This window comes from Ammodytes marinus, assembly GCF_949987685.1.
Source record: "Ammodytes marinus genome assembly, chromosome: 10".
Classification (NCBI taxonomy): Eukaryota; Metazoa; Chordata; class Actinopteri; order Uranoscopiformes; family Ammodytidae; genus Ammodytes; species Ammodytes marinus.
Genome location: NC_137214.1, coordinates 17,968,438 through 17,990,444, shown reverse-complemented (window position 1 = coordinate 17,990,444; position 22,007 = coordinate 17,968,438). Strand labels below are relative to the sequence as shown.

General features: G+C 40.9%; 1 protein-coding gene across 1 annotated transcript; it reads left to right on the top strand.

Moving 5' to 3' along the window:
- Window positions 1-18,557: 18,557 nt before the first annotated feature.
- hs3st1 (heparan sulfate (glucosamine) 3-O-sulfotransferase 1) lies at window positions 18,558-21,371 on the top strand. The gene is made up of 2 exons (XM_080035131.1): window positions 18,558-19,008; window positions 19,701-21,371. The coding sequence occupies exon 2, from the start codon at window positions 19,848-19,850 to the stop codon at window positions 20,751-20,753; it is 906 nt and encodes a 301-aa protein (XP_079891257.1). The 5' UTR covers window positions 18,558-19,008; window positions 19,701-19,847; the 3' UTR covers window positions 20,754-21,371.
- The last annotated feature ends 636 nt before the right edge of the window (window positions 21,372-22,007 follow it).

Below are 22,007 nucleotides of genomic sequence, written 5' to 3'. Positions count from 1 at the left end.
TATCTTCTTCCAGACACTTTGCAGATGAAATGCATCGTGATTTACTGCACTGCATGTTGGGAAGGCAAAGTATACATAGAGCTCTCTTTACCTGCCCTTACCTCAACAAAGGATTACAAAGGAGAGAGTGTCTTTAAACTTTGGTAGAAGCAGAAATACCCTTGAGTAGAAGACAGAGACTGTAATATTTTTTGTTCAGTTTCTCCATCTCTATTGGACAGGTGGCTCACGAAAGCAGACAGAATGAGCCTGGAGTGAACTGCACAGAAACAAGTGCCATTGTGTTTTTTCTCCCACCATTTACTGTTCATACATGTCTGCAGATCTCTCAGCATTTATTTGATAATGTGGATGCTAATTTGTTTATTTGAGTTTATTATTAAGGACATCATCAGTACTTACGGGGGGTGAAAGTAATATCCATTGCCTTCTGATTCGTAGTCAGTATCAACAGATATCCTAATCTGATGTATCAGAATGTGTAACAAGTTGATTCAATGCAACCCTCATCATTGCATTTTAATCAATGTCATTAAAATAACCATTAACAGTCCTTTTTATTCTTTTAGTTTAGAAATTCATTTTGTAAAAAAAACAAAACAGTAATCTGTATTTAGGTGTAGACCTGTAAGACATGTAAATCCTACAGTTCTCACCATTGTAAATTGATACTGAACAGTGGAGGGCATACTTGGATCTCTTCTTCACAGCTCTGATAAAAGAGCGTCTCAGAACAGTGCACTGCTTCTCTCTCTGTTAAAAAACATTCCCCACTGTGCAATTATGCACCACTTTGGGAGACGCTCCAACTTAAATTACCAACTAATGTCTTGCTGTTTCCTCCCCAAGCCTGGGCAATGATGGCACACAAAGCTTTGTTGTAAACAGGGCCGGCGGTAGCCAGGGGCCAGGGGGGGCCGTGCCCCCCCAGATGTGAGCTGTGCCCCCCCAACCAAAATTTGAGATTTTTTTTTTTTTTTTTTTTTTTTTTTTCCGATAGTGGGTCTGGGTTTTTTCCCGACCCACTATCGGACGGAAAATTTCGTTCGCTGTCCAAGAAAATGTCAAATAAAATTAATTGGGTCCACACACACATATATATGATTGAAATAGCCTACTGTTAAATTAATATTGATCAGCTGGCTGCTGTTGAATGCTGTTAACTAAATCAAAAAACCCCCAAAAAATCTGTTCTGCATTTGTCCTGTTGGACACACAAACACACACATGATTTAAATTGCCTACTGTAACATATAGATTAGCTGGCTACTGTTGGCTGCTGTTAACCAAGTGTATTTTTTTTTTAAATCAGTTCTGCATTATCCTGTTGAGAACACATTCAGACACACAATGCATTGACTAATAGGAAGTAGGCCTATTTAATTCACCATTTGAGGCATCAAATAAAATTAGCCAATAAAACACTTACATCACAATCATTTATTTTATATATATACACATTATGTTGTATATAATGTATATTATATGTTATTCATAAACATTTTGGAGAAAAAAAACATGCAATAATCAAATTTCCCACACAGCAACACTCAACGTTTATTTGCATATTGTGTTCTACACAATTCACAGTAAATGTGCCAAAAAGCAGACGCAGAGATCTTACAAGGGCAAAAAATTTCGGCTCGCGCGCTCTGCGCGCGCTCGCATCTTCGGTCTCCCTGCCCAGTGTGCCCCCCCAAAACTTCTACGGGCCCCCCCAAGTCTGACTTTCTAGAACCGGGCCTGGTTGTAAATGAGCAGAATAATACCTGGGGCAATCATAGATAGCTAATTTGTTACTTCTTGCCCATATAGGCCACAGTGCTGCACTAAGCAAAAGCACCTGCCATTTTATCCACTGCCAAATGATTTTACCTCCTGTCAACATGTCTGCTGGTTTGGAAGCTAAAACGGATTGTAAAGAGATTCCACGTGCAGCAAGTGTTGAATCTGAAGTAGTTAAGTGGTATAGTGCCTACACATGCTCAAACATAATAATACATTATTACGTTTTAGTTATGCTCAGAATCAGTCTGTAACACCGTGAAAATGACTGTGCACCAATTTGCCAAGTGTTTAAAGGAGACAGATTGAAGACAGAGGCAATAGCATTGATGATAATAATAGTGGGGGTGGTGATGAGGAATAATACTCACTGTGTTGGCAGAGGAGAGGAAAAGCAACTGTTGGCAGTTCGGAGTGACTCGTCAAAAAAATTGAGTAAAGCTGATTTGATTCCTGTGTACAATGGGCATCTAAACTGAGAGCCCCTGCATCGCAGTCTCACACAGAGAATAGGAGGCAAAAATATAAGGCTCAATAACTCAGATGAAAAGGAAAGAAGAGTGGATTGAGGAAGACATCACAAAGACTAAGAGTTTGAAGAAGAGATTAAAAAAGATGACAAAGAGACGGAGACTGGCAGAGAAACTGAGCCACTTAGCCACACACCACTGTGAAAAGCCAGCGCTTGGCCAAAATCATCCCTTTTGATCCGTTTCCACATATATCATGTGTCTATCAAACGATACTTTCAAGGCGGCATATTCCCCCCCCACAACTTTTCCCAAATCCCTGGATGCTGGAGCGAAGGCTTGCAAACAGACCCCCTGTCTGAGCTGTGATTACTTGACTGGGCCTCTGCCATATCAAACGTCGGCCAGCTCAAGATTCCCCAGAGGAGAAAGCTGAGAGAAAAGGAGATATGCAACACCATCCTACCTGTGCAGGGCAAAGATTGGAACACACCAAATGGCACCTGCTGGATGCTGCCATCTGCTTGTGGACACTCCTAAATAGACACCACCACATTTTTTTTTAATAAACTACAGTGGTTTTTCCCCACCCGTCTAACTCCTGCAGCTTGCCTTAATCTCTCAGATGAGGAGGCTGACCTCGCCTTATGGGGGACATACGGGCCATTTGTCATGCTTTATGTGTGGCGGGGTTGATGAGGTCTGAACAAGGTCCTGAGGATTGCGAGATCAGGAGTTATTACAGAATCAGCTGAGTTTCTCTCAGGTTTATCTGCTATCTCTCATGTCAGTACACTTAAATGAACTCTGAATGTATTCTGTCAGGAATAACTTTAAACTGTGAAGGAATGTGTTTCAAGTCGGATAAATATTGTTTCCTTATAGGAGAAATAAATAATATTTAGGATCATACCCTCCTGCTCCAATGGAGTGGAATGTGACCTTGATGATAAAACATTTGATTAACCATCTCGACTACATGATACAGCAGTGCATGTACGCTTACTCTGTATTTTGTTCTTGCTGAAAACACAAAGAACTCCTTACAATCAAATCAACAGCAGCATCCATATACTAGATTCCATAACTTCCATAACTACCTCAGGTTAAAGTGCGCCCCATAATTGTTCTGGAAACTAGCCAGGAACAACATGTCAGGGTTTTCTCTAACACAGAAAGGCTTAAGTGCAAGCCAAATGAAAAAGGTATTTAGGTGTGAAGGTAAAAACAACAGTCAGAGTTATTGGAAATTGGATGACATTTTTTACTCAAGGGTAAATGGTACGCTGGCGAAGACTTGACCTGCCAATCAACAATCAGCATTTGGATTAATCTTTGTGTGATTGGTGTATGACATATTAGGAAATCATTAATGATTCACCCAAATGTGCGTGGGGAACACGTGAAACAAAAGAAATCTACTTGGACAGGAAAAACCTGACAGCAAATCCGATGGATATTTTAGCAACACATTGGTAGTTAAGTGAGCGCTCATTTAAATGCAAGAAGCACAGGCAATTATCTCAGCCCTGCATGTCACCCCTGTTGTCCAAGGCAATTCACTCTGCGCTAACAGCCTGTGTTTAACCTCACCGGGGGATCGAATGCTGATTCAGAGCATTTAAAGCTGCCTCCCGGTGCAGAGGGGGGGATCAATACGGGAAGCATCAAGCACTGATTACTTTGTCTATGTTGATCGCAATTGGTAAGGATGTCATTTAGTTTTGGTTTACAGAGATTACGCAACAAAAAACTAACCTTTATTTTGTTTAAAGCAGCTCCGAGTAACATTTAAATATTTTTTAAACAGCCTCATGTTTCCTCACATAATCATAAATTACCTTTAACAGCAAACAAGACCATCAGTGCAAAGAAAGACGTTTTTATTGTTTTAGTGTTTACTCCTAAATGAATGAGCGGTAGCCTACTAAAACAAAGTTTACTTTGCCTCACCAGCATCATCAGATGACCATTATTCATCTGAAATAGTCATTATTTACAACAACATAAACACATTACCTCATCGTGATCCATACTAACTGCCGTCTCTCGTTCATTCGCTTTGTGTGAGGACACGTAATCTTTCAGCTCCGTGAGAGAGAGTAGTTAGGAGACACTGCTGCATCAACTCATTGCAATCAGGTGTGTGTAGCACTGACTGGCATTAGTTGATGCTGTGTCACTAACCACTCTCACGGAGCCGAAAAGAGTCCGGTGCCCTCACACTTTCAACACACGGACATGCACTATATTGCTTCCTGATCATTTGAATCTCGCACGCCTGGCACGAGCTAGAAAACAGCTTCACGACAGCTGGCGTCGTAAAAATACTACCGCTTTTGTCCAAAGGGGCCGCCAACGTGCAATGTTACTCGTAGTGGCTTTAAGCTCCATCACATTTACAGAAACAAATCACATGCAATATTACTAGCCACGGCTACTTGTTCTGGTAAAATTAACATGATTAGTGTGCGGCTTTTGTCAGGTGTTTTCTCAGTTAAATCTCATTACACCTGTGTGCTGAACAGCATCTGAATCTTGATTTTCATCACAACTCTACCAGGAACACTTTATTCAATACTAATGTTGGGGATTTCCAAGGCAAGCCATAAAGGTCAACTTTGTTATTGATCAGACAAACAAGAATGTAGCCGTTACCGCCATTGGTCTGCATGGTGAGACAGTTTTGTAGCTTTGTTTTCTTTTAATTTACTGACTGTGGACAAGGAGAGGTTGAGGTGATGTCAGTACATTCCTCTGTGTTGTAGTAATTAATCCCTGAAGCTCACAGCTCTGAATCCCTACAGAAAAATAAATGTGACATAATCCAATTTACAGTTTACATGTCGCCCCTGTTTGTCATTAATGAGACATCAAACACAGACGCACCCACACAAATCATACGTGTTGTGAGGTATTATGTCATTAAATGAACGAGACATTCTCACTGGTTGGGCTAGTGATCACTGGTACATTTAAGATGTTTGACTCAACAGAGAGAAAAAAGAAACTACTATGTCCTCACAGGAATTGTGTTTACATGGTCTCCCCGTTTTGAGTCTCATCTAGGTAATGATCCTATTGGGGATATAACTTTTACATGCAACAAGGGAACCGGTTTATTAGCCTATCTGTATAACTGTAGCATTCTACGATAGGGTAGAAACTTTAGTTGAGGGTGGCTGTACCTAAGGAGGTAGAGCTTGTTAGCTAATCAGGCAGCTGGGAGTTCGATCTTTGGCTCACAGGTCCCAATGGACACACCAGCATCTTCATGCCAGCTCCATGCAAAATGTAAATTGTTTTTGTTAAGGTTAAAATAAGCAAAAGCAAAGTTTTCTAATCATGTGTGTGGTGTGAGTCCTTGTTTACGGCCAATTATCGGATGAACACTGAGTCATCTCAACAGTTGAGCATGAATGGTTTCTGGCTGCCCGCTTGCACACTGTCTTATTGATCGTTCAGCTGGATTTGGCTTCCACAGTGGATCTCATCACCAGTAATATAGATGACAAGACCAACAGTGTATCCTCAGTAGTATTTGTGTCGATTCAGTTGAATTGCTTATCTTTATAAGGTTTATTGTCCTATTTTGTGCTTTGTTGGCCAATTATAAAATAACCTGAATTTAGAAAAAAAATTATTGCTGCTGAGTCACCCACTCATATCCAATAATAACTAAATTGTGATTGTAAAAACATACAGCATTCAAATCATTACAGCTTTCGGTTTGTTGGAATACCCCTTAAATGGTTTTGGACTGAACATTTGTTAACCAGTCTACACATGCACGTCTCCCATAATGAGACAGCAGACCTCAGCGTTGTGTCTGCTTTGCTCACATCTCTTCTTCACCACAAGTGTTTGAGTTTGCTCCCAGCCATCACATATAGGCTGTGGAAGCAATGTCTATAAATTATACTCTTTTTTGAGATAGTTGAGATGATCCATTAATCAACTATTTCTATTTTCTTCTGAATAACTATTTTCTGAATAGATTTAGGTGTTTCTGTATTTCCATATGAGATGTATCTGCAGATATAAAGTGAATAAGTAAGGTATTTATTTACCAATTCATTGCATGATTTTCAGCACAAGATGTGTCAATTAAACAGACATAAACAAGCTGTTATGAGTTAACCTTGATACATTCAATAGAGCAAACATTGCCAGAAAAATTGTGGAAAAGTTTGCTCTGAGCTTTTCAAATGCATTGCCGTTTTCACTCGCCTTCATGTCAACCTTTCACTGTAACCTTTTCATCGAATTCCTGCAAAAATATTTTGCTTTCATCAAATATTTGCGATAAAGTTCCTGATGCTGGGTTCTGAAGTGTAGCTGTTGGCAGTAGAAAGAGTTTGTTCTCACAGAGCAGAATTTCAGGAAACAACTGTTTCCTGGCATAATCAGACCCCGCCGAGGTAGAAGGTTCCAATGATTTATTGCCAGTGCCCGGTTCACACTTTGGAACATGGGCAGTCTGGCTTGCCTCCCAAACCCCCTGATAAGATTCAGTGTTTGTCAAGATGACGCCCATATTGCTCCACAGTAGTCTTTATCTTGGGTGTGATTTGAAAAAGCAACCAAAATTCAATAGCACCCAGGGCATTTATCTAATAAGTAGGGCTGTCAAGGGATTACAATGTATTATTAATTAATTAATCTAAATGAATCGCATACTTATATGACACTTGTATGCCTGTTTATAAACAACTGTATAGGCTGTATCGTTTCTCTCTCTCTCAGAACTATTAGCGCCGGGAAAAAAACACAAAAAAACAAGCAGGCTAAATGACGACTGTCTATCTCCCACAACAGACAGCGCTGCACTGCCACACAGGTGCGCATAGCCTATGCCGACTCATTCAACATTCAACCCATAGCCAAAAATATTGACACACACACACACACAAAGGAGGAAAAAGGACAGGCATATGCTAGGAAGAGTGAGAGGGGGCAGGTGTCCGTTTGCTGGAGACGATCGCAGCTAGCAAACAAAATTGAGACACGGAGGAAGATTGAGTTTTGAACCTACATTGTTAATTAGGCACCCACTAAATCAATGCACAGACACTGCGGAGAATAACATAAGATAACTTCCTACCTTCATGCTTATTTGCCCGGAGCAGCCCATAAAACATCCATAGAGCCCTCTCTATGCTTCTTTCTTCACTCTTTAATCCCGTGCGGGCCATGTGCACAAGCTACAGGTGCAGCTCCGCTATCGTCTCACCTCTTTTGCACCGGGTCAAAGGGCAACATAGAAGTGCGATTAATCTGCGTTAAGTTTTTTAATCGCGTTAATTTCGATTAATTAATCACAGAAAAATTAACGCGTTAATTTGACAGCCCTACTAATAAGGAATCTACAGTAGTTTAAAACATGTAAATGAAATTGAGATGCATTTTGCAACAAAAACAAATTGTTATATTTGATGTTTTGAAATATCAATAAGAAAGCCCCTGAATCATGTACAATCAAAAGCAAAGAATGGATTTTACATTTCCTTACACACAGTCATTTCAGATTGATCGATTAAACATTTTATTTGTTTTACATATGTATGCAAATATATAAATAAAAGCAAGAAATCAACTAAACACCTCAACTCAAACAGAGCAGCTTTTTTATATATGCACTGGCCCTGTACTGTGTACTGTGGTAGAACAATGAAACCACCAGGTGAGCATTCCTTAATTGAAACCAGCAGATCCCCAAGCTATTCCATCACAGCTAGGTTAGGGTTTCCAGGTCAGAGTATGAGAAAGCTCCCATGCGTAATTTATGGCACTCTTACCTCAGATAATCCATACATCGAAGCCGTGAAGTTATAAAGCTGCAGACCCCCTACACATCTCCAACTAATCTGTCCCTTGCGCAATGCTCCTTAAATCACAGAAAGCACCAACGCCTTGTAGACTGGACTATAGAGGAGTCAGTTTTCATTTGAATTCCCTCCACATACCCCTCCTGGTACATTGAGGGGTGGGAGGGGGGTGCAAGAGACCAAGGGAATTAACTACCTGAACTAGTGATCCTCCTTTAAAGCAAACACCATCTTCTTTTCCCTCTCGCAGTAAATTGCAAAGGAATGTGGCCTTAGCACCAGGTCAATAAAACTTCTTTGCAATTTAACAAGACCAGATGTTAGCAATCCAACTAGGTATGCCACACTACATTTCAAATGAGGTTACCATGAATGTTGTGTGTGTGTGTGTGTGTGTGTGTGTGGGTGTGGGTGTGTGTGTGTGGGTGGGTGTGGGTGTGGGTGTTTCACGAAAGCAAAAATAAAAACATGGTCTTTCTCTGCACCCAGTCTGTTATCTCGGGCATCAACCATGTGAACCCCTCTATTTGTGAGATTATAGGAGCTTAATCACTGTGAAGATTAACCTTATCAGAACGATTGGATGATTGGGTGAATAATGCTGAGTGAATAAGGATGTCTGCTGGCTGTTTTCAACTGAGTTAACATCTTTATCTAAAACATAATCTTTAAAAGGGGAAAAGCGCTCAGTTTGAAGATTGGAGAACTTTTATGTGCTTTATCTATTTTGTGTTGCTTGTGTTGTGCCAACTTCTCATCAAAGTCGTTATAACTTGTTTACAGCAGACAAATATTTCATAAGAGAGTAGGGGTGGCTTATCAAATAGCGGTACTTAACTGGTACAGTACGTACTATACTGAATTATATATGAGCAATAAACAATATTTGTGTAATGTTATTGCTTTCTAAAATAGAAGCATTTCTACTTTTGAAGGCAGTCAGAAAATACAGCCCTCACATGCCCAGACCAACTGCAAGATCATGTGTCACCTCATCTTACACAAGATGAACAATGTCTGCTTTGTGAAAGTTAACATCGTCACCATAAAAATAAATTCTGCTGCAGGGTTGAATACCAAAACTATAAATCATTATACTGAATATCATCAACAAAGTTCATACAACATAAGGGCCACATCTGAAGAAGTTTAAACTAATTAAATTTGACCCAATGAAAAGCACAAAGCATCTCTCACTGGGAATGTTTGATGCCTTCCATCCATTATTCACTTTATTGGATCCAGTTGTTGTAAATTTGATTTTTTAAATTCTTGCTCAATGCATTTCAAATGTCCTCTCTGGGAATGTTGTGGTTTTCTTCAAAGGGTCAGCAGTAGGCATCATTCCACCAGTGACTTGAGAGCTCTCTGTTCCCAGCAAGCATTGATGCCTCCAACTTGAAAAAAGTAAGTGCTTCTAAGATTATATGTATTTAAAATAAGGCATGTAGAAACAAATTCTTAAACAAACTGATATAATTCTTGTCATTTTGACATAGTATTTTATGTGTAAAATGGAAGAAATACATATATGGTTCTTTATCTGTATAGGTTCTCTTGATAAAAAGAACAAAAAGAGTATGTTTGTGTGTGTGTGCTGTATGTGAGCGTGCACACACACCATGTACATGCACACACACACAAACGCATTGTGTGACAGAACAAACACGGACGGATATCTGCTTCTGTTGCTAAGATACCAGTTCTTCTGGCTCCTAAGTAATTCAGGGTGACTGGGGCACAGACGGCTGAGAGAAATAAGCACGAGCCGCGGTCACAAAGTAAAAGTAACTTCCAACTTAATGCAAAACGACACCACATTCATTCACCTGGTTTCAGTTTAAAGGACAAGTCCACAGTTTTCCAAGTTACATGCGCTCATATGAATATTAAAACAGGTTGTCATTGTATATAAAACTGTACACCGGTTCAGCAGTTTGAGTAAGACATTAAACATTCAATTGGTGTTTTACAAGTGTTGAATACAACACACAAAAAAACTGTTGAACCAAAAAGGCAAACTGCAGAACGACTACATGTCACAGTGTCTTGATGTGACCCATGTCCCCTCTCCCCACACCTCCATTGTCAGACTTTTATTGAGCAATTATGAACATTGATTTTTCTCTCTTCCCATCAGGCCTTTGTATGACAGCTGGCTTTTATAAGTGGCCTCACTGGACTTCTGACTGCTGCCCTCTTTGGCCACACTATTTGCTGGGAGATTTAGACAATTTTAACACGCTATTTCTGCCTGGTCGCCTCAAGGTACACTAAAGCTCTTTGAAACAAGCACAACCGCTATTCCTGTGTGAGTGCTGACAGTTTTACCTGTCCCCCGAAATTTCAACCATCTACAGCCTTTTACTTCAAATGACCACACATGCCGAAACATTGGTTGCGTTCCGAATCGCATACTCTTTCTTTTTTCTATTCTACATACTACATCCGACGATAAAAAGAATCTAGTTAGGATGCAGTAGACATACTATTGGGACATACTTTTCTCTCTTATTTCATCATAACATTGCGCCTTGATCTTGCCTCTTGCTTTTATATCCGTCGCATCCCCGTTTGTTTTCATAACATGGACCTATAGGCTTCGTCGATGTTACGTCACTTCACGTGCGCACTGGATTGTGGGTCAGAATCGCCCAAATAGGATGCACTTTTCAACACTAACAATCTTGGCCGCATGAAGTAGACCATCCGGGTATTCTAACCATCCTAAATCTAGCCACAAGAATCGGGACATCCTAAATCTTTTTTCTACATACTATATAGTAGAAAGTATGCGATTCGGAACGCAACCATTATTTATTCAGAGAAGCGTCACCTTCAGCTGTGCAGAGGAGCCTTTTTCGGTTTTCAATCAAAACTCCGCACTGACAGGTATGTTTATCAATCCAAGGCTAAAATGTATCCCTGCACAGTCTGCAATGCTGCTCTCATGTGCGGAAAAAACTTTTTGTTTCATTCAAGTAATATCTTTTGAAACTTGACAGCAAGCTCCCAGGGAAGCAGATTCTCAGGCAAAACACATCATACAAACATGCAGAAGCTGGTAGCCACTAGGGGTGTGACTTCTAAACTATCAATGTTAAGAAAAACACTAAACGTTTAGAAAAATCAGCAATATTTAACTTTAATTAGGCTTTTATCATGTGGTAAAGTGTGCATGTCTCTGCGCAAAGCATAGAGAAACATGTATTCAGTGAGGCATTTGTTACCTGCTGCCCATTGCACAGGGAGCAAGTCCAGGGCCAGAACTAAGATTGAAATACTTTACAAAGAAGACTAGAGACTAGAGTAGAATACAAACTTTATGACAGTGAGTAAGTTTACGCATACAACACTGGAACAATGACGAACCAATTGCAATATTAAAACCTGATTGCAAAGCAGGTCAGCCGTTTGTCTGTGTGCAACATCTTAATCTATGTTCGGAAATAGTCCAGGTAGTTTGGGCAAGGGGCGGCACCTCGTTTAAACATTAATGTTTCGGCTGGACAAGGAGGACACAGGCGCGGAGACAGTACCAGTTTAAGAGGGTTTATTAAACAATAATCAGCTGGGGGTTCAGGCCGGGATACGGGGAAAATCCAACTGTCCTGGGGGGGGGGGGGGATCCAGGGGGAGAGCAACGGAGAAAGTCCAGGGGATTTGCAGGCGGGCAGAAGGTTCCGGGAGGAGGTGCTTGCTGGTGCAGGTTGGAGCCGGTGGTGGAGTCAGGCCGGGAGAGCTCTGGCAGAAAAAGCAGGAATGAGCACGAGGCAAAAATGCAAACGGAGCTGCAAACAGGTAGGTAACTAGAGAGAGCAACTGACTGTGGTAAACTGAGACTACGTTCTGGCAATGTCTGGAAGGTTGGGCCGGGTATATGAAGAGCGGTTGATTGGTGATTACTGGCAGCTGTGAATGCTTCACCTGACTCCAACGGACCTGAATCCAACCCCGCAATCACACCAGACAAGCACACGGGCAAAGGGCAAAAAACAAAACAGAGGCAAAGAGGCCCAGGCAGGATCATGACAATTAAAACGTTTTGCAATTTGGACCGTTTTGTACACCATTAGTATCACTACATTTATAAATCATGTTATGCACGTAACTGGAGTAACTTTTCTCTGTTCTACCACCTTATGGCCCTGTTTACTCTTTATACACTTTTCCCTACATCATTACATATAAATGCATATTGAACCAAGACCTATCTATTCCTACTCAGGACTCCAAATCAAACAGCAAGAAAACACTTCGAAAATACTGCAATTAACAAAATGAGAGCCGAGCAATTAGTACAAAGCAGTGTGAAACAGCTCAACAGTTGTAATGGAGCAAGCAAGATAAAAAAAAAATCTTCTTTCATAAGTGTGAATCTTAGCAGCTACAGAGAAGTATGAATAATGACTTACTTAGTGGAAAAAATCTTCAGAAATCAAAGAATGGAAAGACAAACTGGTAACAGTAATGAACTGTTATGCCGACAAAACACTCAAATGTTAAACATAAGCTTAACTAAACAGAACTATTTTTTAATTTAAATTTTTTTGGGATATGCTTTGAATGAATCTAAATGAATTTGGACAATAATTGTCATTGTAATATCAGACCTGTCCCCTAACATCACGGTCTGACAAATGACACAAATTCATATCTTTTTTTTTCACATATGATTGATGCCTGAATTAACCCATCATCTGCCATACAACGACAGCATAGATTCAATGTTTGTGTTTTGATGATGTTTTGCTGGCAATCTGTCATCATCTCTCCAACAACTAAACACATAACTGAGAAAAAATATTGTAAGTAAGTTAGTATTTTATCGGGACAACACACACAAATAACAATTTTAAATCTGAACCTCCAGTCTCTTTACTTCCTGCATTTTGCACATGCCATTCTTTGGGCCATCACATACCTGCACATAGTACAACAGTATGTTATTAAAGCAGGTAAGTCCTTCCTATCTAACGCCAGGGAAGGCAGTTTGCTGTCAAAGCAATAGTTATATAAAGCAGATGTTTACTTCAGAAAAAAAGTGTGAATTAAGTGGGGGTTGTTTTCTCTCTCTCTCTGTTGCTGCTTCAGTTTAATGCATGGCATCTTGTTTGTCTTGTTTGTGATCATGTGACTGTGATATTTCACACATACCGTAGATAACCTGATGGCATTATTTCGACTGGTGGTGGTTCAAGTTTTATGAAATGTTTAATTGCAAACATATGCAACCAAATATAGATTAAAAGAGAAAAACAAAAAGCATTGAACAGTCAAAATCATATCAATTAACACATTTTTGCTGCAGAACCACCTGAACATTTGATTTTCAAGTTACACATCTGCTTTGGATTTGACAACCTGACAGGTCAGCTCACGTTTCAAGGTACTTACACAGTAAGGTAAAACATCTGCAAACACATTAACAGAGTGCATACCTATCCATCCTCATTCAACATTATCCAAAAAGACCTATACTTTCCTTTTTGAGTGGACTAAATTTGTTTAAGTGTGTGTTACTTTGAAGCCATGACAGTTTTCAAAAAATGTAGAATTTTACATTTTATAGGGAAAACCTTTCCAATATAAACATTTAAAGCCCTCAGGTTATGACCTTAAACCTAAGTTCTTATTTTGCAGTGGGCACAAATACAAACCTTCATCCTGACACCTTTAGTCCTGACACCTCTTACAGCGCTTTCTATTTTAATAAACACATGGCATCCTCAATAAATAGATCTGCACTATGAAATTATTTCCCTGCTTTTAAGGATCAGCAGCAGATGCAAGACCTGCTATTTGAATTGGCCTTTGTGTGTGTGTGTGTGTGTGTGTGTGTGTGTGTGTGTGTGTGTGTGTGTGTGTGTGTGTGTGTGTGTGTGTGTGTGTGTGTGTGTGTGTGTGTGTGTGTGTGTGTGTGTGTGTGTGTGTGTGTGTGTGTGTGTGTGTGTGTGTGTGTGTGTGTGTGTGTGTGTGTGTGTGTGTGTGTGTGTGTGTGTGTTTTGAAATGCACTCACGGTGGATTTTCCGAAACATATTTCACACCAAATAACCACTAATCCCTCTTTTCACATCCTTGAAAAGTTTGTTTTGAATAGAAAAAAGTTGTCCGATTCAGACCTAATAATAAACATTGGCCGGACTTTGAGAAGCGGGGGAAGAAAATATTAGCACTGGCAAAGAAATGAAAGAAGATGGAAAACCATTTCTTAAAAAGGCACACACACACACACACAGCACAGCTCACTTTCACGTACAAACTCATCCAAGCATTCCCTTTTTGAGGTGGTGATTAAGGCAACGGCTGGTTGGTTGCAGTGTAAAAAAATATATATTTCAACTGCAGCTGTGTCAGAAGTTTTTTCCACTAATCTCCTGAGTTGGGGGATCTTTGAGTGGAAAACTAAATATCTGTGTCTGAGACCTAACACAGCGCCACATCACAGGATGATCAAAAACCCCTTTGGCAAGCTTTCGCATTGTCTGAGAGAAGGGCCTCTTTTGAGAGAAACAAGGGATGGGGAGAGATGGGGTTGGCAGGTGGTGGTGGTGGCGGGCAGAGGAAGAGGAGCAAAGAGAGTTGGAAGAAGCAGGGTTAATCCCACACTGTCATTATCCTCACTTCTTAGCAACAGTCTGCGAGCTTCCTCCGTAATGAAGGCCATTTCCAAGGATTTGCACCTGGCACAGACGCTAAAATTCTGCAGCAATTACCGATACAGAGAGATTCTTCTTACCTTTAGTGTTATAAATAGAAATCTCTCAACATTCTGCAGCATCTACATCGGTTCCCGACTGATAAAGATGTTATATAGGCCGTTCCATCTTTGTGAGCACAAATGTCGACAAACAGATGTATTTGTTCAGTTGGTAATGAGTTTTCCAGAGAAGATACAATAATAACGCAGAAAAAGATGGAAGATCTTTATTCAAAAAGCTTTTAATATGGTCGGTCAACTGATTTTTAAAAAAAAACAGGCACAGTGACAGTTGGAGTGTGGAGGGTGAAAGGCTGTGATTGGGTTTATTCAATATGCCTGTCAGAGATAACACGCCGAGTGCACAGTTTTATGCTGCAATATGTTTGTAGCTCATGTCAAAGAGGCCTCCCCTGCCTTCCTGGGATAGGCGTGAAAAGAGGTCGCTGCATGTCAGCTGTTCCCTACAGTCATCTGCATGTGTCCATATGGAAGCCCAGATGAGTCATTATGAAACACTCCAGGTTCCCATGCAGCACCGCGGTTGCTTTCCCTTGTCTAAACGTCAGGGTGCATGCCCGGGCATGACCATCCAGTCCCAATCTCTTCCCTCCTCTCACCCCTTACAAAACCTGGGATTTTTTTCCCGCATGTTGGTACACAGACTGGTGACAAAAGTGAAATGAATTCACACAGAATTTTTGTCTTTGTTACTTCTGTCAGTTGAAACTTTTTATTGTATGAGTGGGAGTGTTTGTTTTTGTGTTTTTCAGTTTGCACGCAATTAGTTTGGCTGCTTTCCGGAAACAAATGTGATCGAAATGACTATATCCTGCAATGCAACTGATTTGATGCAATCTTAATTTGTATTCCTGTCGACTCCTCCCAACCAGCAAGACAATTGGACTACGAATATCAGTCTCTTACTGTGTGTAGCAACAGGGCACCCCTGGCAACCGTCTTTTAAATGAGTAGGATTATATGCAATAAAAAAAATAAAAAAATTAAATGTACATTTTATATCGGCAATATATGCATATTTTGCATTTGTACAGCAGGTGGACTTTTGTGTAAATAAATCTAAAACTTAATGTAATCTTTCTGGCATTTTGTCGGTTTTGCAGATGTTCTCTGTTCATTAATTTTCCTTTTGACAGTCTGAATATTCCATTATGCCCATAAACACGTCCAGAGCTTCTGTGAAATGAGCCAATCCTGGAAGCTGCAAAAATTGGTGTGCGCCAAAATTGGCTTCACCTGAGCATGCCAACTTTTGCATTAAAAACAAAGGAAAATGCTCTAATTTCAAACGTGTTTCCTGTCACAGCTTAAAACCAATCATATAAAGTAGCAATCTATTTGAGAAACCTTTCCACAACTACAACAATTTAATTGAACTCTGATCAATGTGCAGATGTTTTTTGTTTTAAATTGTATGCAGCTTTCACTCACAGCCTTGAGACTTGCCATCGGCTTGATTTTGGGTCATTACTATTGTTATAATTATCAATTTTACACCACAAATAATTGCGGTAATGATCCATACAGTGAAGTAGCTTGAACAAAGCATGGTGTGTGATTGGAGCTATAGAAGGAGCTCCATCACCTGGAGCGTACCACGCGTGGGATTTAAGCCTGTGATGATTCACATTGCACATAATTAAAGTGTGGAATTAGAAGACGGAAAATGAAAACCATTGAGTAGAGAAAAACAACGGTTATTTCTCTTCAGGTGCTTAGAATGACAAAGGGTAGTACTATTTTGAATACATTTTCACTTCAGTAATAAACTACAAATAAACTGAATGGACATTACAAGAAATTCAAATATCCGAGTCAATATTTCTTTGGACAATAAAAGCCAAATATTTCCATTTGTAGCCTGAGGGTGTAGCAATGTGATGTTTCAAGAGACAGATAATAAGAAACTATCAATAAATCCAGGTTAAAAAGAGCATAATGTTAATATATTTTCAGTTATAGCTTCCCAAATAGAGATATTTGATGCATAAAAGTCCTCAATGCATGGCTTTGTTTCTGTATAATAATGTGCTCCGCAGCAATACATTTAGCCTAAATATGAATGCTGTTCTGTGGAGAAAATGTATTTTGTTGTATTATGTATGAGTTGAACAGGGTATTGAACTTTTTAAGTGTCTTCCGCAAAAAAAAATGACAGTAGGGGCATTAAATATGTGTTTGTGTGAGCAAGTAAAACTTACATAAAACACACATTTTCAATTTTTTCGTGTTTTCACAAGACAGATTGGAAGAAGGTCTGTGACACACCCACACAGACACACACACACACCAAGTGAATATCATATATTTACCCATAACAACTTGTGTCCCGTTTGGAATTTGTCAAGCCTGCCAGGGCCAGATAAAACCTGTTTTTATGCCGTACACAGTTGGCACAGGCACTAAAGAACATTTTTTTCAAGCATGCCAATCATGTAACAACACTGCAAGATTTGTCTGACCTAGATCAAGGGAAGGGGGACTTGTTTGGGTGCAACACTTCATTTGTCTGTAACATCTTTAAAAAGTGTTTCCAAGGCAAAGCGTTACAGAAAAAAAGAGTGTTGAGCACTTTGAGAGATGAAATATGCGACACCGAAAGGTTATTGTTGTTATTTCCCGCAGTTCAGAGCTGAGGGTGAGGGGAACTCAGTAAGGTGGCGCCGAGGGTATTTATGGTCTGTGAATACGTACTATTGTCATGTTAATGTGGTCGGAACGCTTCAGATGATCCTCAAAGCAGGATTATATTGTACGGGCCGGCTACACAGATCTGCTGAATTCACACTCCTCCGGGAGAGGCAAAGGCAAAGGATTACTAAACTGCAACTAAAAATCAATGTGGGGAAAACTCTTGGCCATATCAGCACTTAAACACCATACACAGAATGAGTTAAAAACGTGCATATGCATTCATTCTTCACGGAAGGATGTGTTTAAGAAGTGGGGATGACCTCCGGCTTATAAGCAAGTATATGTAGAGTGTTTCTTTCATGTGTGTTATGGCCTTCACATAATACAGTAATAACCTACGCAGCAGACATTTTCGCAAACATGGGTAAAATCAGGTACATCCATATTCAATTGAAACGCCCTTAAGCATTCCATGCTTTTAGGCGGTGTATCAGCATGAGAAACTGAAAAGAAAAGAAGATTCACTTAAACATTTGACACCTTTGTTGCCAGATGTCACTGGCAGACTCCCTACTTGTCTCATCCCTGCGGGCAAAAGTGACACAAACTGGGATGGAAGTGATGTGCCACTTACTCATCAACCCTGTGAAGTTGCTCAACTTTCTCACAGTGACTGTACATGTGACTCAGAGGAAATGGTGATACAATTATTTTGTTTCAACATCAGAAAATCTGCAATTTGTATGGGAACAATATTTTGGACCCTCTGTTTCTGAGATGTCAGGGGAAAAGATAGAAATAACTACAATTTAAAAAAGAAGCAGCTCATCATCTTGGACTAAGTAACTACGCACATACAAAGGAGGAGAAAGAATGCTAGCTATGAGTAACCGGTCTCTTTTATTGATTTCCCCTGAAAAGGAGGAATGAACAGAAGACACCAGGAGGCTGCACTGAATAGCCTTTTTCCCTGCAGATCCTGAGGAGGCGGTGGCTCTCTAGACTATGGGCTACTACAAATGTATACAGAGCACCCAGACAGCTTTTTTTTTAATGTTTGGCTTAATTACTCTCTTATCAGAGCTATTGCCACCAAAGAAGTCCCTGCGAGATAAGAGCAATGTCACTGTCAGTGTGACACATAATCACACCACGGCATTTGTATGATCCTCATACCCTGAAAGTGCCTCGCCTCCTTTCAAAGAAAGCACCCATACCAGCTGCATTATCGCTGTCAAATACCATAACATTACAACAGCGTGAGTCACGGAAGGAGGGGGGTGGTCTTGCTGGCGTAATGTAGGCGTGGGCTTGGACAGCTGACACTCCAAAACCGTGAGGACCGTCTGGCTTTGAAACACAGTTCGGAGGAAGCGCTCCGCTGAAGTTGTGGACTCGGTCGCTGGCGAGTTTTTGCGCGCAAGGAAATGTGGAACAAGGGTGCAGACCGCACGCAGAGCTAGATGGTACAGCGCGTCGATTCGGACGTATCGGTGCAGCGAACTGAGAGCCCCAAAAAGCTGCACGAAATGAAGTCTTTATCGAGTGGGCGATTATAGTTAATACAAGGTAAGGTATTGATTCCTTGTTCAACGCAAGAGCACGTCAGCGAAGTAGACACTCCAGGAAGAATAGCGTAGTAATTGAACATGACAGCTGGCACAACACAAGCGGATCTTCTGTGTGTACACGCGTCATTTTCCAGTTGTTGTGCGTCCAGCCTTTTAATTAGTGAATGTTCACCACACCTGTTTCTTTTTTATGTCGCCTGTAAATATCTCCGTGCCCGCTGCGTGTTTTTACTAAGACGGGTGTAATCTTGCACCTCGTGTTTAAAGGTTATCATTATGGGTTGTACAGCAGTTGCCTACTGGTAGAGATAACTTATCAAGAGACACAATACACTCCTTTTCATGGTAAAATGAATTAGTCTACAAGTCCCTTAAACATGTTTGTTTCTAGGGTATGAAATACCAGACAAATATTCAATGCGGATGACGTCTCCTGTTTAAGATAATAGTTACCTACCGTACACATGTCACTGAGAGGAGTTAGAAGTTTAACCACCTCAGTAGCCATAAACGATATCATGCAGGTGTTGTCCCTTTTTAACTTGGAAGTCATAAAGCAGTGATGTTTAAGGCATGCTGCTTTATATAAGAGCTGGAGCGTGTATCTCATTGAGATTTTGTTTTTGTGTGTGTCTGTGCCAAAATGTTCACCAGGTAGTCTAATCACAGCTATTTCCTTTCCCTTTGCAGTCACTGGGCTGCTGTCGGAGCAGAAGAAGAGGCAGTTGTTGTTTTTTGCGTTTCCCATTGGTCCTTTAGGCAGCTGCTCTTTTCGATGTGGGATACAGTTTTAGTGCATTTGCCAGGCTGAAATCCTCCAGGATCAGGACCTCCCTCATGGCAGCCTTGCTCCTCGGGCTGCTGCTTTTCGCCATGCAGTCTCCCCCCATCCCTTCCAGCCCTGTGCAGTCCAACCAGGGGCCGTCTCCCACCCCATGGCCCAACAACGGGACCCACGCCAACGGGACCCTCCAACATCTTCCCCAGATCCTAATCATCGGCGTGAGAAAAGGGGGCACTCGGGCGCTGATTGAGATGCTCAGTCTGCACAGCGCGGTGGCGGCCGCTCAGAACGAGGTGCACTTCTTCGACTGGGAGAGTCACTTCCAGAGGGGCCTGCCCTGGTACCTCAGCCAGATGCCCTACGCCTCGCCCGGCCAGCTGACGGTGGAGAAGACACCGGCCTACTTCACCGCCGCCAAGGTCCCCCAACGCATCCACCAGATGAACCCAGACATCAAGCTGCTGCTCATCCTCAGAGACCCCACGGAGCGCGTGCTCTCAGACTACACGCAGGTCTTTTACAACCGCCTGCAGAAGCACAAGCGCTACCAACCCATAGAGTCTGTGCTGGTGAAGGACGGCGAGATCAACCTGGGATACAAGGCTCTCAACCGCAGCCTCTACCACGTCCACATGCAGAACTGGCTGAGGTACTTCCCGCTGGCCCGCATCCACGTGGTGGACGGGGACAAGTTGATAAGGGACCCTTTCCCCGAGATGACAAAGGTGGAGAGGTTCTTGAAGCTGGAGCCGCAGATAAACGCGTCCAATTTTTACTTCAACAAAACAAAAGGATTCTACTGTTTGCGAGACCACGGGCGAGAGCGCTGTTTGCACGACTCGAAAGGCCGGGCTCACCCTCGCGTGGCACCCGTCATCCTGCAGAAACTCTACCAGTTCTTTCACGAACCCAACAAGAAGTTATTTGAGCTGGTGGGTCGAACATTCGACTGGAAATGAACGTTTGAGTCTCAGTAGTTTGGTGTATTGTTGCTGCTTGGGAGGGAAAACTCTTTGAGCTGTCATGCTTTATTCTCACTAACAATGTAGATGAAGAGAAGAGGCTAATGTAAATTTACACTAAATCTATTTTTGTACTAGTACATTTCTTACAGGAGTATGATCGAGCCAAATATGCGAGCAGGCTGCAGTCCGTGACATGCTCTGTTCGTGCATGTCTTGTTTCCTTTACCCCTCTTCATTGTCAGACAGACACATTTTTTCGTCTACTTCAGTACTGTTAGAAACACTACATGCTGTGCAGCTCGTCGGTTTGAAGTAGAGGACTTGCTATGACATTGATAATGACATTTAGAAGGTTCCAGGCAATGTGTTACATAAAGATAAGTACCATGCAGTTTACTATTGTCATGGCTTCATGTTCCACTTCACATAATATAACATTATTAACGTCTAACTGAATACAGAATTTTGAAGGACCCTTTTTTCCTGCTGCTATGATTTTCTCAGTCACTTCCAGGCACAAGGCTAACTGAATATGTCTTTGTTCTTTTTGTTTACTTTCCTTATGTAGGAGTCACTCATATAAAAGCTCTGTGCACATCCTTTATTTGCGGATCATTATGGTGTACTGTAAATATTGTTTTCTGAAAAAGTGAAGAATTAATAACATAATAAAGATGTATTTTATTTTTAGCACGTGTTATGTTTTTTCTGTGTAGGCTGCACTCATATCTGTGGATTACTGAATCGCACTATTTTCCAAATTAATTTACCTTTTGTGGACAGGACTTCTTGAAGGTTTGATACTGTCATATTCTCATCAAATAATGGTGCTACGACTACTACTGCCTATCATTTCCTGCCTAGTCACTGTCTTTCTGCAAGTTTAGACCACTATTTATTGTGGTATCCATATAAAAAAGTATATATGGTTGTGTGCTGCCAGGAAGCTGCTTTCTGTTACTCATCCTCAAATCATTAACACTTGCTTTACTCGTGAGGATTGTTTTTATTTAGAGTCGTTTTAAATATCACAAATTAAGTATCATGAAATGTATAATTGAGAGTGGGCAGAAAGGTAATCTCAAATTTGAGCACAATCCAAAGCGTGAGAAAAAAGTTGTTTATGCCCAAGGGTGCAATCTTCTTACTCAGTTTTTTGAGATGCAAGGGATTATTTATTCAAATCTTATTGCTACTTTGAGACGGTGCTCCCGATATTTTCAAAGACATTAAGCTCCCTAAAACCCA